Source organism: Neodiprion fabricii, chromosome 7 (genome assembly GCF_021155785.1).
Source record: "Neodiprion fabricii isolate iyNeoFabr1 chromosome 7, iyNeoFabr1.1, whole genome shotgun sequence".
Classification (NCBI taxonomy): domain Eukaryota; kingdom Metazoa; phylum Arthropoda; class Insecta; order Hymenoptera; family Diprionidae; genus Neodiprion; species Neodiprion fabricii.
Genome location: NC_060245.1, coordinates 360243 through 376069, shown reverse-complemented (window position 1 = coordinate 376069; position 15827 = coordinate 360243). Strand labels below are relative to the sequence as shown.

The window sequence follows — 15827 nt, the reverse complement described above, 5'->3', positions numbered from 1 at the left end:
GAACGTACGTTTCGATTTTAAATAAATTATTAATTTGGTCGACCTTGATAAGCCAGGCTAAGAACTTCTCGCTTGAATGCGTTTCAAACTTAGAAAACGTTAACCAGTCCAATCTTTTTTTATTTTTACGTTGTTTTTTAAATAACTCGACAACTACCAGGGCGACGACAATTTTGCTAATTAAAATTACCTAACTTGTCTCGTCAAAAAATTCAGAATTTCCAGACTTTTTCCCACGAAGCTTTTGTGACCAAAAGCTCTAGAAGTTATGCGCCTTGAATATATAAAGTTGGATCTTAACGTTTATTTTACACAAATAATTAGAAATTTAACGATACCATTTCCGAAAGTTAGCTTAACCGAATTTACGAAGCACAGATGAAGTTTGAAAACAATTTTAAAAAAAGCAAGTTTTTTCTATGGTTCACCATAATTCCCCGACTTTTTCCCGATAGACGAAATTCCCCGACTATTCCCGGTCTTCCCGGTGTGTCGCCAATTTGATGGAGATCTAGTGAAAACTCAATCTTTCATTCTTGGGGTGTTCGTATCAAGTTTTTCTTTTAACCAATTCGCAAAAGACAAGACTACCCACCTCCATTGACATATTCCATAACGAAAAAGAGCCTATCTTTGGTCTGAAAGCAGCTGTGTATGGCGGTGAGAAACGGATGCTTGGCTGCCAGAGCTAGTATGCGTTTCTCTGTCATGGTACAGTCGACGTCGTCGTCCTGGATGATGACATCCTTCTTGAGTACTTTGACGGCGTAAACTTCGTCCGGTGACCCTTTTCTTTCGGCAAGCATTACCTTGCCGAAGCTTCCTTTGCCAAGGACTTTGATGAAATGAAAATCTTCGAGCCCGAGCTTCCTGTAGCCGGTATCTGGGCCGCTTCCGCTGTCAGTCGGTTCTTTCAATTTCGAGGCTGGCACCCCTTCGGAGAACGTTTCGTTCGGGGGAGCCGATGACCCAGAGCCACCAGATTGGCTCGATGACTGGTAGTTGATCCTGGCCGGTTTGTTCTTATTGTCCGGCGAGATTCCCATTTCGTTCAAGAGATCAGCCAAATGCCTTCTGTTGATACCACAATTGTTTGCAACATTCTTTTGACATCTCTTGTGCACGCTCATATGGCAGACTGAAAATAATTACCGAAAGTAAGACAAAACTGTATCGACATTTGACCCGAGTTTGGAAGTTGCTGACTTAACGAAACGTCGCAAAATCCAACAACAGATTAACGCATTGGTAATGATTGAATGGGAAAGATTTACCTTTGCATTGTAGGCCTTGCTTTATAAGACCGTACAGAAGAGACCCGCAATGTTCGCAGAATGTGAACCGTTTGAAACTGTGTACGACAAAGCGATGGGGAACATTGACACTGAATCTTTGGCTCTGGGTACTCTGGGTTGTCTGAAAAATATGAACGTTTCCCTAAACGGGCAGATAGTTTGAATTAAAATAAAAAACGAAACAAAAAAAAATAGACATCGTCTCCCTAGCGGTGTAAGGAAGTTTCTCACCCCCCTGAGATAATTTCGATAATACAGTTACCAACTTGAGAAAAATTCAGTTTCTGTTCGAGGAACTTGGTTCGTTCAACACTTACTTCGTCTCTCATGCCTGGACAAACAGTGACGACGGACTCGTGACATCTTTTGTGAACGACACATGTGCAGACTGTAACAAACGTAGGGAAAACTTTTTATACACATATATTCTACAGCAATTGTTATTTTCGTTTTTTCTCTCGTTCTTTGAAAATGTGTGAAAGAGGCTATTCGAAAAACAGTACGTTAAGTAAGCTCCGATAAACATGCGCCGTTTGAACTGCAATCGCTCATTTCATTTCTGTGACATAAAACACTGTGAAAATTTGTGTTAAATCGTGCAGGGCGAAGAAAACATAAAAAAAAATGATGTTAATTGTACGTTACAATAGAGAGTTTTGCGAAGAGCAGGTGTGAGAATAAAATAACGCAAGTAGGAGCTTAACAACCTCTGCTATCCCACCTTGTAGATTGAAAAACGCACAAACAAATGTCATAATCAAACAAATCAATTGTACAACGGAAAAAGTAAAACGGACATGCGCTAAAGTCATCCAACATGACATAGACATATAATACATGATAAGAAGAATACAGGTAGAAGAGACGTAGGGGCACAAACATGGTTAAATGATCCGTAAAATATTTTCACTCATACTTTGGCAAGACGCAAGTGCATGTAGGTCTGAACCCTGACTGAGTATAATCGGAATGAAATAAAAAAATATAAAATAAGCAAATAAACAAAATAACACCTACTCAAGCAGAAAGCGATCGACGAATGGGAAATATCTTTGGATCATTGGTGTCTCTGGGACATAGGAAATGGGAGCGTACGTATATAGGAGCAAATTGGTACAGCAAAAAATATTAATACGCACATGGGATTCCGCAAGCAGGCAATTAATTATTACTATCGGTTAATAACGTGATTTTGTGTCTTCCTCACCTTGACATTGATACCCTTGCTTGCCGAAGCCCCTGAAATACAACAGACAAAACACGTCACATCGTCTCCTCAAAATCCCTAATAACACATACGCGTATCCCTCCTCTGACGTTGCTACCCAGAAGTTACCTCTACTGTTTCTATCGTTTACCCTAAGCCAAGAGATTAAAAGGCAACCTGACATTACGCGTCACTTTGGATGATAAGAAATGGACCACGTATCCTAGACGTTAGCATTTACGAAACGAACGGACTAGGTTTCAAATTGTTTGAAGCAAAGTGCAACTGGATTGATCCTAAGATTTGGCAGTAGAAATGCGTAACGTCAGCTTGTGTGAAATACCAAAGCGTGCAACCCCAACTCCACCAATGTCCACGCAGTTTCAATTACTCCTCCCACAGTTTAATCACAAAAAGAAGAACCAAATGCATGCAGATTTGTGTTTGATGATTGAGAGGATTGTAATGATATATAAATATTATTATTTTTATAATAGAAAGACCACCACACCCGGGACACGGACTCGGCACTCATACAGCGGAAATGTTTCTCTTCCGTTGTTTTTCACCCACAGTAAACTGTGTCGCATTTCCTTAAATAAAGCAGACATCGGGAGAAGTATTTATGCCGAGACCTACACGAGCACATACAAAGTATTCCCACAAATTGTCCAATTAAACACTAAAATTACCCATTCTATGTCTAAAAAAAATATCAGTCCAAACATCCGAACTCTTGCTGCAATTACTGTTGCCTGTTTTGAAAATTGGATTCGCCGTATCCAGACACGTATTTTTTAACCAAGTATCGAGTATTCGATTGTGAATCAAAAATCCAAAAACGAGCGGATGTTGGATATAGGTGAGAGTTTTGTCCTCGATTTGATACGATTTTTAGTACAGTACAAACACAGGGGGAAAAAAAAATTAAGAATAAAAAACAACAGGATACATTGATCGAAGTACATACCATATAAAGTCGCCACAATGGGAGCAGAATGTAGGCTGCCTCAGAAAAGTCGCCATGAATTTATGCCCGTTGACTTGATGCACCCTTCTTCGCATCGCCCCTCTTCTGCGATTGAAACCTTGTCGCTCTTTAAACTCTCGTCTCGGCTCTTTTCCTCCTATCGCTGCGCCTACTCCGCTTCCGCCGCCTGTGTCTCCGGACCCTCCGCCCAACCCACCGCTTCCGCAGCCAGGTTGTTGTTGCTCTGTTTTTGCATGAAAGCATTACAATTTCACTCTGTTTTACAAGTTGAAATTCTTCCATCTTTGCTTCTTTAGAAATAGATCTAAAGACGATCTATGCTATTCTTTGTACCTTTCATTGTACGTATTGTACTTGTTCTAGTCTGCTCAGTAAAGAATTTAATTCTCTTTGCATGTTTATTAAAAATTATTCCAGGCAAATTATTCAATGGAAACATGTGCCGACACTGACCTTGATTCGTCCATTTCAGGTCTATTCGTATCCTCAGTTTTCCTTGCGGCTCAAGGTCGACCTGGAACAAATGAAGACTATTAGTTCAGTCTGCGTAAAAGTTACGCAACATCGCTTATTTATCAACAATGAAAACACAAAGTATTACCAATTAGGTACAATATTTGCAGGTAATCCCTGCGGAGTAAAAGCGACTAGCAAAATTCAAAGATGTTACCATTGCGAGTGCCGGTTCATTTATTTTATAGCGGAATTCGAGGATGAGGTACAGGGATGTTTATACACGAACGTTAAATTAAGACGACTTTTCTGAAAAATAGAATTAAAATCCTACCTTTAAGGGCAATTGCTTGCTGATTCAGATGTTTGTTGCGAATGATTCTGATTGTAATAAAAATCAGCCAAATCTTTCTTCCTTTGCGTTTGCAATGAAATGTGACAGACCAAAGGATACTTACATGACGGTAGCAACAATAATCTAAAATATTCCCCATGGCAATGTCCACATGTTGAGGCATGAAAGCCTTGAATAAGGAATCTTAATTGCACAATTATGGACGACACGGTATAGTAACAAATTCTCCAGAATCCTCAACACTTGTCTATATTGCAAAAACCTTGCAGTTTGAGTGGAAAGTGAGGAAAAATTTGATACAATTGATTATGTTTTTACGGAATAATGTTCAAGGATGCGTTGAACACAAAGACAATTGCAAAATGAATTTTCTAAGAATGACTAACAGCTCAGAGTTCAAGAAGCTTTGTAGAAAATTTCCTGCGAGAAAATTCATGATGCTAAATAAATGACTGGAATTGGTATTGTTATTTCAATGATTCAAATTTCGGAAAACTTGTTATTTCCTAATTTTAGGAATATATGAAATGGAATAAATTATAAGGCAAAAGAGATTCATATTTTGGAAACTTGGCCATTTCAGAGTCACTACAAAATTGCAGAATAGATGTCCCCCTCCCCACACACAAATATTTCATTAAGCTAGCGTTATTAACTTTGATCTCATGAAAATTTGCAGTGGGAAAAATTTCATTTTACCGAGCAGATAATAAATTTTTTGACCGAATAATCAAAACCATTCAAGACAAAGATAAGTATTCGCCTCTTATCTATGATACACATATGCATACTTGTGGCCTCCGTAAGCCATCAAGGCTTTAATTTATATCTAGTCTACGCAGCAGAGCGTTGTAAGCACTAACAGTCATATAGGTGCAGTCTGCCCTCGTTTCTCGATGAAAACGGCAAATATGTTAAAGACGAAGAGCTACGGATGATTTTCTGTTTCTGTGCTATCTCCCTGGCAGGGATTTAACACCCGTCGACGGAATAAATACGGTGAGCGATGAAAATCTTGGTAATTCCACTTTAAATCAGTGCACGAAATCTCAATAACGTTAAATTTTTTTAATGTACAACAACGATGATTAATAAATACCGTTTCGCTGGGGTAAAGTATAGCTGCCTTTTTCAGGGTCTCGGCACGAATGTGAATCAGCCTTTGAAAACACTTTTCAAAACCATAATTTCTGTGTGTTTGAAACATTTTTTTATTAAAGAGGAAAATTAAGTAGAGTATCCAACCGTCAATTTTTTTTTCAACACTCTTATTTTACAGAAAATCCAAACAAATCTTGCAAACAGAGAATTTGCCCAACACACAGTACTCTAAATAAAATTTGCACATACAAATATCAGCCATAGGATTTGGATTCAAATTCTCTCCTTAATGAGAGATACTTCTCGTTTTCGATATGTATTAACCAAGGTGCGAACGCGAACTGCTAGCAATCTCTGACTCGCTTACGAAAGGACAAAGTATATTTGCGCATAACTCTTCTTATCTAAACCGCTATCAACCGTATAAAAGAAACATTACTAAGAATATCACACCTATGCGACAACAAAATCTCAGCATGCTGCATATTCACAATAAACGTTTCATCGAAATATTGTATCGTTGCATTTAATAACGCCAAAGCTGAGAATTCTTTCAATAGTGCTACGATTAGGAAAAGGACAATATAGCTGAATACCACGAACCCAGAAATCAGCTGCATCGTCTTCTCGGTGAACCAGATCTTCGAATCTGATGCTGCAATTGGCCACAAAATCATCGGGCGGCAGAGCTGCGTCGTGGAAAACGGTGAGCCCGAGCGTCCCCGCATCCAGGACATGGTGCGTGAACGATTCGTTCCACACAGGATCGAAGGTCTTTGGTTTGGTCGAAGAGCGGTCGAGCTGATTCTCGTCGACGTCCAGAAGGACATAGGGATCCAGAATCGGCGGTTCGTCTTGCCAGAATTTTCTCTGCTTATCCGTTGCCCTCAGGCCAGATGCTTCGCATATTTTTACCTTAACCGTGCCAGTGAACATTTTACCTGTCTCCCTGCCACTTTATTGTATACGCTTGACTGTCTCAACGACTGACGATGAAACCTCAGGTGTTTTTGACAGTCTGCTTTAGGGTGGGTGATTCTTCTTTTCTCTTTACTTACTCTCGGATTTATACTCGAATTCCAATACCGAGAGAATCCCTGGGGATGCAAAGATGTGGGACAATTTACGAGAGGGGGTGAAACGGGAGAAAAATAGGAATCAAAATTTTTCACTACTTTTGATAACGCGGTGATTCGTGTTTATTTTGTGACTGATTGGTTCCTCTTCCTCTTTTTCTTCTTCTTCGTTTTATTATTATTATTATTGTTATTATTGTTATTATTTTTCTTTTTATCGTAGTCTTTTTTTTTCCTCGTCTAACGTTGAGCGTTCACCTTCACCGTTGGTGGTATGAGTGTTGGTGCGGTCGACAGTAACGGTGTGTAGTTGTTGGGTCGAGAAAACAGAGGTTGGTAGTTCCAGTTTTAAAAAAAGCGGACTCCCTCTTTGCGACTTTTTCTTCGTTCCTTCTAGCTTCTTTATCTTTTTTTCTCTTTATTCTGGTCACCGTTGCTCAACAAACAACACTGGTTCTCCCTCCTCCCGACGGTTGCACATAATACTTAACAACTAGCGTAGCATAGCAGTGTCGAACGAGACACTTTAATAAAAAAGTCGGGGTTAAACGACATTGACGAGTTACAGACCCGCCGCGATACCCTGACAGCCATCAAGGTCGATTTTCCGTAAAAATTCACCGACTCCGATGCAGTTAACGAGAGGGAAAAAAACTCGAGACCCAGGGCTCGATCCGCACGACTATCCAAGGCACATCCAAGGGCCCCTTTAACACGGCCAAGATATACGCGGCGGAACGGGGAATACGGGAATATCTAGCGTTGCTCGTTCGTTCGTTCGCTCCCTCCCTTGCCTCCCTTTCACCCTCCTGCGAAGCCACCTTCCGTCCTTCCTTCGTCGCTCCCTTCGCTCCGTCAGCACAGACGTCGCGCTCCGTCGCTCGATCGGTTCGTCCGTCGCGTCGTCGCCGCGGCACCATTCGCGGAATCTCTACCAGCATGAAGTAGAAGGATCCGAAACCGTGGAATCGACATAGAGTTTACACACACTCCTGAAGTAAGCCGTTCAATGGCCGCTCGCGTGCAAGGACCGCTAGTGTTACGGGACCTTTCGTAATCGAAAATGGGCGAGATTAATTCATTGCCAAGTCGCGCCCTCTTCATCTTCCCCTGCAGGTGCATATCAGTCGGTACGTAGAGACGAGAAGAACTGACGTTACCGTCGCTCACCGCGTGTGCCCAGATAATACAGTCGAACATTATTATCGCGAAGTGGCTATTCGTTTTTAATGCAAAATCTTATTAAAATGTGGGAAATACAAAACGGCTTCTATCTGTCCATAGGAGTTGTAACGAAATGAGAGAATCAATTTCATCTACAGGTCACATGGCCCACATGGCACGTCGTTCCGCTGTCGCTGATCTAACAATTAGAGAAGTCGAATAGTTCCGTTCGAAATGGAAAACAATTCGAATAAATTATCCGTCAAAGGTCTCACTAATGTGATCTAATAAATGTAACATTCAGTTATACGAAAGCAGTTGGTCAGAAAACTTTTGATCCAGTACGGACACATGTTGAGTACTGTTTTTGTTCACAGTCAGACCACGTCCACCCATTCTGGCACAACTGTTCTGTAAAGAATAAAATCTCTAATTCTCCTACCCGATGTCCTTTTTCTTTTTTGCGATCTTAACACGTCCACTCGATCCGCTACTTTTTTCCTTTCAGATGCAAAAAAAAAAAATTCTGACAAAAGTTTTTCTTATATCTTCATCGGAACGCCAATCTTACTTGCCTGCACTGCCGCTTATGGACAAAACTAGCAAGACTAGAGTAACGCCGCTGCCCTTCGACCAGGCTTCTGGAACTAATTTTCGACGACGAATACATGTCGGTAACGTAACGATAAAGTGTACTTCTGCGACATCAGTTGGGAATAGAACCCGATAGTCATTAAAAAGAAAAGAAAACGTCAGCCGTCAGGTGGACATTAAGTCATTAAAGTATGGCGAAATTGGGGCAGGCGGTGAGGGATCTCTCCTCCAATTTCTCCTCGAACCAGTATTTTTCGCGACTACTTCTCACGTGAGTAACGCAATTATCACACGATTACGGAAATATGAAACAGGAAACCAGCGACGTAGATTATTCGCTATTTATCGTTCGATCCCAGAACCACGGGATTATGTTTCAATAATTTATATGTATTTTCATGTGGCAACGTCGACGTCCGGTCGGTCATCGTATCCAAACAAAAGTCATATACGCACCCTCTAAACCTTGTCATGAGGCAACCGACATTGTCGAGATCAATATTTACATTTAACTATCAATAAAGTGGGGTTGATTCGTGTAAAACAATCTTATCAGATTTCCTCGCTATTCATTTAGACTATTATGACGCTTCTTGACGTTTCGTCTGCGACGATATCTATTGAAGTATTGTCAATTTTTAGGTCGCCATGGCGCGGTGGTATCTGGGCTTCGGCACGTTGGACATCTGCCACAAATACATCGCCAGCTCCACAAGATACCGGCCTAATAGTCAGCGACAGCTGTGCTCAACGCTTGAAAGAATTGGCAACCAGCGCTGAAGAGGCGTGCCTGAGGGTTACTGTAGAAGGAGGGGGATGCTCAGGATTTCAGTATAAATTCGATCTTGACTCAACGATAAACGAAGATGACAGGTAAGCTTGTGCATCGTTACAAAAGTGGCTTTCATGTTTTACTAACAACTAAATTACTTCTTTCAGAGTTTTTCAAAAAGACGGAGTCAAAGTGATCATAGACACAACTTCGCTGGAGTACGTCAAGGGATCGACTGTTGAATATCACAAGGAACTAATTCGTTCGGCGTTTAGAATAACAAACAATCCTCTAGCTGAACAAGGGTGTAGCTGCGGTGCCAGTTTTGCTATTAAAGTAGACTGACCCGATACAAATAATCATAATTTTTAGTAGATCGTCTCCTCGATTCTAATTATCGGTTTTGAAAATGGTCCATATATTTTTACAGACTCGCAGTGATTGCAAAGAAATCGTTAATTTATTTTGTAGTTTTTAAGTGGTAGTTGATGTTATAAGTAAAATGTACGTGTATGTACATAGGAATATATACACGTACGTGTATATTTATAAGTATATTACATGAAATTATGTCATGTATTAATGATTAGCGACAGATAAGGGGTATACGAAAACATTGCACATAGGTTGTTGATAATTTATAATAAAATTCGTCTCAACGAGTTGAAAAAGCAAAACAACTGATCAAGAAAGGCTTTAAATTATACATGTATTCATTTCCTTTACTTACGTTATATTTTCAATCTCATAAACATGTGACGGCGGTTATACCGCGTTAGGTAAAATGAAACTGAATATTTAACGTTGACTAAATTCTACAAATGAACGTAGTGGACATCATTGTATTATTTACACGAGATTATGTTTTACACTATGTGTTGTGATAATCACACAGATTAACAGGCATATCCATGGAATGTGACATAGGCTCCAGCTTAATGCCAGCAAATTTATTTTTGCTTCCCTTTTTTCGCATTCTGGAAAAAAAAAATATCAATGATCTATTGATGGGTAAAAATCGTGGTTCCTGACTCGGCTCACCTTATTCCCCAACTCAAATTTGAGCTGCTGTATCTCCTCTGTTTGCTGAATCAATTTATCATTCATGTTGGCAAGGTGCTCACTTATAGTGCTAAGTTGAGCTTTGTAATTTCCCTCTTGTACTTCGTGATCCTCGCGCATTGCGGCAAGACTTGCCTGCAATTCTTGCAATGCCTCCTCACACCGTTGCCTCTTAGACTCGCTCGTTTCCAAGTGTATATTCATTATTTCAGTCTAAAATTACAAATAGTTTTTAGTAGAATACATATTTGAAACAGTTTAGGGTCAACTTGTACTCACATCTGCGGCTATAGCCAAGTTTCTTATGTGATAAACATGTTTTTCCGAAATTAGTTCGTCAATCTGCTGCTTATAATACTCCTTGATTCTTGATTCACGAGCCTCGATCTCTTCAGGAATGGCAAACGGTGACCTGAGCCTTCCTAACTGCAAGACGGAAGGTAGGTGTGATGAGTGGGCGTTGAATATTAGCTATTGGTAGTAGAATATCTCTGAATTACCATATTAGTTATTTCTACAGATTCGGCAGTATTACTTTGAATTTGACTAGTTTTCGTTTCTTCAGTTGCTTTCAATTGATCAAACTTTATCTTGAGCACATTATACTCTGACTTCCAGAAGTTAAGTTGCTTCTCCAGTTCAAACAATCTGCCAATGTCCAGTTCTTCGGTAGTTTCTTCCTGCGAAACAGACTTTTCGGGAATCCTGGACTTGGCTCGAGGGCCGAGAAGTCTCTGGGGCGACGGTGAATTCGAGGGCTTTGATTCTGGGTGATGAATATGATGGACTCCGTATCCAGAATCGGAATCCTCTGTTTCACAGTCGTTTGAATTTCGTGCCGAATCCCTGTGCAACGAATCCTTTTCCCCGTTTTGTCGTGACACAGAATTATCATGCTTGTCGCTCAACTTCTTCTGTAGTTCCTTGCGCTCCTTTTCAAATCTGGCTGCTGCGGCATGGTGCTTGCTTTCCAGTTCAGCTCTGTTTTTCTCCAACTGGTCAAGCTTGAACTCCAACTGATCTATCCTCTCGTTCAGTCCGACGATCTCAACCTCCTTGTCACTGAGTTGGGAAATCAGCTGAGCATTCTCAACGATCTTTTTTTGGAACTCCTCGTCTAGGATGTGATTCGACACGGGAAGGGGGAAGGACGCGTTCTTCTTCTCCGAGGATTTACTGCGGTTCTTTTTACCTCTGTTCTGAATTCCGTCCAGTTCTTCCTGCAGCACTGTGACACGTTTCGTAAGCTGCTGATTTCTGAACGATAAGCTGTCGAGCTCCTGTTCGTTGCGTCGTATCTCAACATCCTTCTCTTTCAGCTGTTCCCGAAGGTCCACGTTCCGCGTCTGTTCATCTATAACTGCTTTCTTCAACACGTTAGCCTGTGCACGGATCTAAAACCACAAGGATTTTAATCTGTCGGAGATCAAGGTCGCTGCTTCAAGTTGGTTCAAGAACAACCAACTTATCGTTCATTACTCTATTCTATTATACGTTAATGATTTAGTATCCTATACAAACCTTTGAGTATTCCGTAGCGATTTTTTGATACTTCGTTTGCAGCTGGTCGTTCGTACCCTCCATCACTATACGGTTTTATTTATTTACTTACCTCAAGTGTTGACCGTCTACGAGATTGATACGCGGTACGGTACTCGCGGAATTGACACGCGAAGCATTTGCGCTCAAGGTGCCGTGTCGACAGTGCACATCAGTAACAATGAAACATCGGCCCCGATTTAAGATGCTACTTTATATCGTTGAAGGGCTGCTGCTAAAGCAGGACGAGGATTAAATAATAATCAGACACTTCGAAGCCAGACGAGGGCATTTTCCTGCACCGTTAAAATATATATCGGAGGCGGTATCGTCCGCCACTTTACGCCCCCCTCGCAAACGCGTCAAAACTCAATTCATTTTATTGCCACAGTCCTGTCAAATTGTCAAAAGTAACTGGTGTGAAGGTAGTCACAGTTTACTCACACGGTATCACAGGGGAAATCGATCAATCGCGCAAACTCCACACGAGGCGTGAGAGGAGAAATGAAGAGAGAAAAAAAACAGAAATTGAGGTTAGGACTTACGCGATTCTCTCGTCACGCTTGTCACACGTCAACAATCGTGCCAATCTTCGAGACGGTCGGTTTACTTCTGTGAAAAAATCATCGATCGTCTGGCAATCGTCGATGCGAAAACCAGCAAACCGGCGGTGATCAAGATCAACAGTTGGAATCGCTACGACGTCGCATCTCGTGATTTGAGGTTAAGCGCAAATTTTCATTCGTTCCGTACCAGAGCAAAGTACTGTTTTATTAACTGACGTCGACTGATCATTGCGAAGCCAAAAATGACGGCGGAGAAAAACCAGACACAAGTGGAAAGGCGACAGCCGTTATTCCGCGACTTAACTGCCGAGGATCCTGAACCAGAAGCTACAGAGATCTCGAGTCTCTGCATGAATTGCGGTGAGAATGTAAGATTGGGATGACGCGGGTAGCGCGAAGCGTTTTCGCTTCCAGAATCGAGTAACTTGACGATCGTTTTCCTTCCAGGGAATGACAAGGCTCCTTCTGACAAAAATTCCCCATTACAAGGAGGTTGTCCTGATGTCGTTCAGCTGTGAACACTGCGGCTGTCGTAACAACGAGATTCAGAATGCTGGTAAAACTCTTGACAAGGGGATAAAAGCTACCCTCCTTGTCTCCAGAGCCCATGATCTCAACAGACAAGTGGTCAAGTCAGACTTCACAGGGGTCAGAATACCTAAGCTGGACTTTGAAATACCTTCGCAATCTCAAAAAGGGGGTAATACACGTTGCATTTGAAATGAGTATTTCTTCGTAGAAATTCTTTTCAAAAGTAACTGGTATTTCATTTTTCAGAAGTAACAACCGTAGAAGGCATCATAGATCGCGCTATCGCTGCTCTGGAACAGGATCAACCAGTACGCAGGATTCAGGATGCAGAGGGCGCTGCTAAGATCGATTTGTTTGTGGCAAAGATGCGGGCTCTGAAGCTTCTTGACGAACCGTTCACAATAATCTTTGAGGACATATCTGGGAATTGTTATATAGAGAATCCACATGCCCCAGCTTCAGATCCTAATTGCAGTGTAACTCATTTCAAGAGAACCAAGGAACAAGATCACCTTCTAGGAATCTATCCAGAAAACGAAGATGCGGCTCTGCTCAAACCGATTAAAGAAGGGGAATATTCACTTGAGGATATACAAGGTGAGGTTCTGACCTTTCCAACGAATTGTCCAAACTGTAACAATCCGTGTGAGACGAATATGAAAATGACGAGTATCCTTTTCAACGCAGTATTTCCATTGCTTTGTTCCTATTTTTTCTCTGAAAGTAAATTCTCCAGGATCTGTGAGCCATGTTAACCAAATTCTTTAATATCCACTGTAGAACTTTGGGATATTTCAAACCTCTGTCATTCTTAACAAAATGCATTCAGACATCCCACACTTCAAAGAAGTTGTCATCATGGCTACAACATGTGAAACCTGCGGGAACCGCACCAACGAAGTTAAGAGCGGAAGTGGAATTGAACCCTACGGCCTAAGGATCGAGGTACAGGTGAAAGGAACGGAGGACTTTAGCAGGGATGTTCTAAAGTCAGAAACTTGCAGCATTATAATACCAGAGCTTGAGCTCGATGGAGGTTGCGCAGCGTTAGGAGGACGTTTCACAACTGTAGAAGGAGTGATACAGGCAACGAAGGAGCAAATAATTTCATCCTCAGCCTTGATCGGTGATAGCAGTGACAAAGACGCTGTTGATCGTATGAATAGTTTTATCGGTCGTTTGGACTCGGTTTTAAGTGGAAACACAGCGGTTACTTTGATTCTTGACGATCCAGCTGGAAATAGTTATGTTCAAAGTCTCGTGGACGACGGTCCTGACGAAAGGTTGAAAATCACGAGGTATGAAAGAAATTATGAACAAAACGAAGAACTCGGCCTAAACGACATGAAGGTTGAAAATTATGAATAGGGAAACCAAACCTTCTCCACTGTTGTACAACTTAATTGAGGCACGGGAATGATTATTTGTTAAATAATTTCCCAAACACTTCCCATTTTAAATACATTTGTACATGATAGAATTTGTCTTTTATGATCAATTTGGAAGCCGTATGGATTTTTGTTGAAATAAAAATTATTTGAGGCACCAAGTTCAGAAAACATGAATCAACCTTATAGCATCGGAATGCAGCTTCGGAAGCAGTGCGGAACTTTGATCTTTGATTAAATCTATCAACTTGCCAAATGCTGTGCCTATCACTCAACTCCTGCTTGCCTGTAAAAAGATGAAACATCTTTCAGGCTCTTGTTTCTTTAAAAAAATAGGAGTGAAAATGTTCACAAGATGCGGTATCACTAACACGATAGGAACAGCGTCGAGCATCTTCAGAGCTGGTAATCGCCGGCTGACTTGAGCACGCCAAGTTTCAACATCCATATTTTCACATATCGGGTTATTCACGAATAGCAAATTTTGCAAATTTGGTATTTCCTGAAGTCTATTGAATTCTGACCAGTCCTTAACCAAATTATTTCCCATGTACAAGACCTTCAATGCCTTGAGCACGTTGACTCCCTTAATTTTTTCTATCAAATTATAAGAGATCCAAAGTTCCTCTAGATGCTCGCCAACTGTCTCAAGTCCAGAAAACGTTTTAATATAGTTGCGACCGAGGGAAAGTACCCTCAAATTTTTCAACGAATTTATTCCGGCTATCTTCTCAATCATGTTCGTTGAGAGCGACAGTTTTCTACGGTTGAAAAGACGCTGTTAAAATACTTGTCGCCGATATCGACGTCTACAGTTTGTACTAACTCGACCATAACTAGAGTTCCCAAACTGTTGTCCATCTTGTCAATTGGAGGCCACTGAAAGTTCAAATACATTTCTGTCTGCTCGCTGGCCTGCTCTCCAGTTTTGTCCTCCCATTGCTGAATCGCCTCCTTACATGATGTTGGTCTAGACTATTGAAAAACTTATTTGTACAATAGGATTTATATGACTTTAGAGTACCGAGTAATTACCATAATTACGAGAATATTCTACAGCGTGGAGTTTCGAAGCTCTGCCGATGTCGATAGAATGTAACCCAATGTGTCGGAAGACAAAATAAAAGAAAAAAAGAGAAAACTGGAAAAAGGAGTTTTTAAAAATTGCATGCCCCGCCATCTACATCATCGCGTTGAAGTTTACACAACGATTAACGAGCGATGACGGTCGATGTAAACGAGGTATGAAATTCTCGTTACATCCGGGAACGATTGAAGAACAACGAAGATCCCGGACGAATTGAAATAACCAAGGCGATCGAATGAAGCAAACAGTGCGAGCGTGGCAAATTTGCCGATTGAGGTAATGCTCGGGCGTTCTGAGCGGTCAGAGGAGTCCTTGAATGCGAAAAAATTTCTGCATTCCGGGTCACGTGTCGCCCCGAGAGCCAATGGGCTACCGGTGTTTGTGGATGTGCGACGTGTGCGTGTGTGCAGCTTAGCGAAGCCGGTGTGTCTCGTCTTTCAACGCGTGTGTATGTCGATCTGTCATCGTCCCAATCCCCGTTTAGTTGTTCGAAATCGTGAATACGTGAAACAGTGAGGATAAATCGGTAGTAGTGGGCCTGGATAAAATGCCGAATAGCCTGAAGAAGGAAAACGTTTGTTGAAGATCAGGGCTTCGAGAACTGTGAGAAAACTGATGTGCTTCAGGGAAACATCGCGGACGCGGA

General features: G+C 41.3%; 5 protein-coding genes across 13 annotated transcripts in view; 2 read left to right on the top strand and 3 right to left on the bottom strand.

Moving 5' to 3' along the window:
- Window positions 1-7621, bottom strand: part of LOC124186713 (protein kinase C) — a 40644-nt gene extending 33023 nt beyond the window's left edge. For 3 of the 7 annotated variants that reach the window (XM_046578622.1, XM_046578624.1, XM_046578623.1), the window contains exons 1-7: window positions 6006-7621; window positions 3947-4007; window positions 3473-3716; window positions 2503-2534; window positions 1562-1683; window positions 1275-1437; window positions 596-1138 (exon numbers count right to left, since the gene is read on the bottom strand). In XM_046578622.1, the coding sequence (XP_046434578.1) occupies window positions 596-1138; window positions 1275-1437; window positions 1562-1683; window positions 2503-2534; window positions 3473-3716; window positions 3947-4007; window positions 6006-6338 (1498 nt within the window). In that variant the 5' untranslated portion in view covers window positions 6339-7621. Of the gene's footprint in view, window positions 1-595; window positions 1139-1274; window positions 1438-1561; window positions 1684-2502; window positions 2535-3472; window positions 3717-3946; window positions 4008-6005 lie in introns of those variants that run through there. The other 4 variants (XM_046578625.1, XM_046578626.1, XM_046578627.1 and 1 more) reach the window with 4 other exon arrangements.
- Window positions 7622-8276: 655 nt separating this feature from the next.
- On the top strand, window positions 8277-10026 carry LOC124186732 (iron-sulfur cluster assembly 2 homolog, mitochondrial). The gene is made up of 3 exons (XM_046578669.1): window positions 8277-8507; window positions 8879-9109; window positions 9176-10026. The coding sequence occupies exons 1-3, from the start codon at window positions 8428-8430 to the stop codon at window positions 9351-9353; spliced, it is 489 nt and encodes a 162-aa protein (XP_046434625.1). The 5' UTR covers window positions 8277-8427; the 3' UTR covers window positions 9354-10026.
- On the bottom strand, window positions 9194-12004 carry LOC124186716 (paramyosin). 2 transcript variants are annotated; one of them, XM_046578643.1, is made up of 5 exons: window positions 11592-12004; window positions 10571-11464; window positions 10350-10496; window positions 10050-10283; window positions 9194-10009 (listed from the first exon to the last, which is right to left on the bottom strand). In XM_046578643.1, exons 1-5 carry the CDS (start codon window positions 11652-11654, stop codon window positions 9959-9961), a joined length of 1389 nt encoding a protein of 462 aa, XP_046434599.1. In that variant the 5' UTR covers window positions 11655-12004; the 3' UTR covers window positions 9194-9958. The 2 variants fall into 2 exon arrangements, with proteins under 2 accessions (XP_046434599.1, XP_046434600.1); XM_046578644.1 differs by having other exon boundaries at window positions 9194-9985; window positions 11592-12001.
- A 143-nt stretch (window positions 12005-12147) lies between these two features.
- Window positions 12148-14257, top strand: LOC124186718 (zinc finger protein ZPR1). 2 transcript variants are annotated; one of them, XM_046578648.1, is made up of 4 exons: window positions 12148-12543; window positions 12623-12875; window positions 12953-13375; window positions 13536-14257. In XM_046578648.1, the coding sequence occupies exons 1-4, from the start codon at window positions 12418-12420 to the stop codon at window positions 14072-14074; spliced, it is 1341 nt and encodes a 446-aa protein (XP_046434604.1). In that variant the 5' UTR covers window positions 12148-12417; the 3' UTR covers window positions 14075-14257. The 2 variants fall into 2 exon arrangements, with proteins under 2 accessions (XP_046434604.1, XP_046434605.1); XM_046578649.1 differs by having other exon boundaries at window positions 12397-12535; window positions 13536-14256.
- On the bottom strand, window positions 14246-15531 carry LOC124186730 (dynein axonemal light chain 1). Its single transcript, XM_046578665.1, has 4 exons — window positions 15130-15531; window positions 14921-15069; window positions 14466-14855; window positions 14246-14380 (listed from the first exon to the last, which is right to left on the bottom strand). Exons 1-4 carry the CDS (start codon window positions 15130-15132, stop codon window positions 14362-14364), a joined length of 561 nt encoding a protein of 186 aa, XP_046434621.1. The 5' UTR covers window positions 15133-15531; the 3' UTR covers window positions 14246-14361.
- Between the last annotated feature and the right edge of the window lie 296 nt (window positions 15532-15827).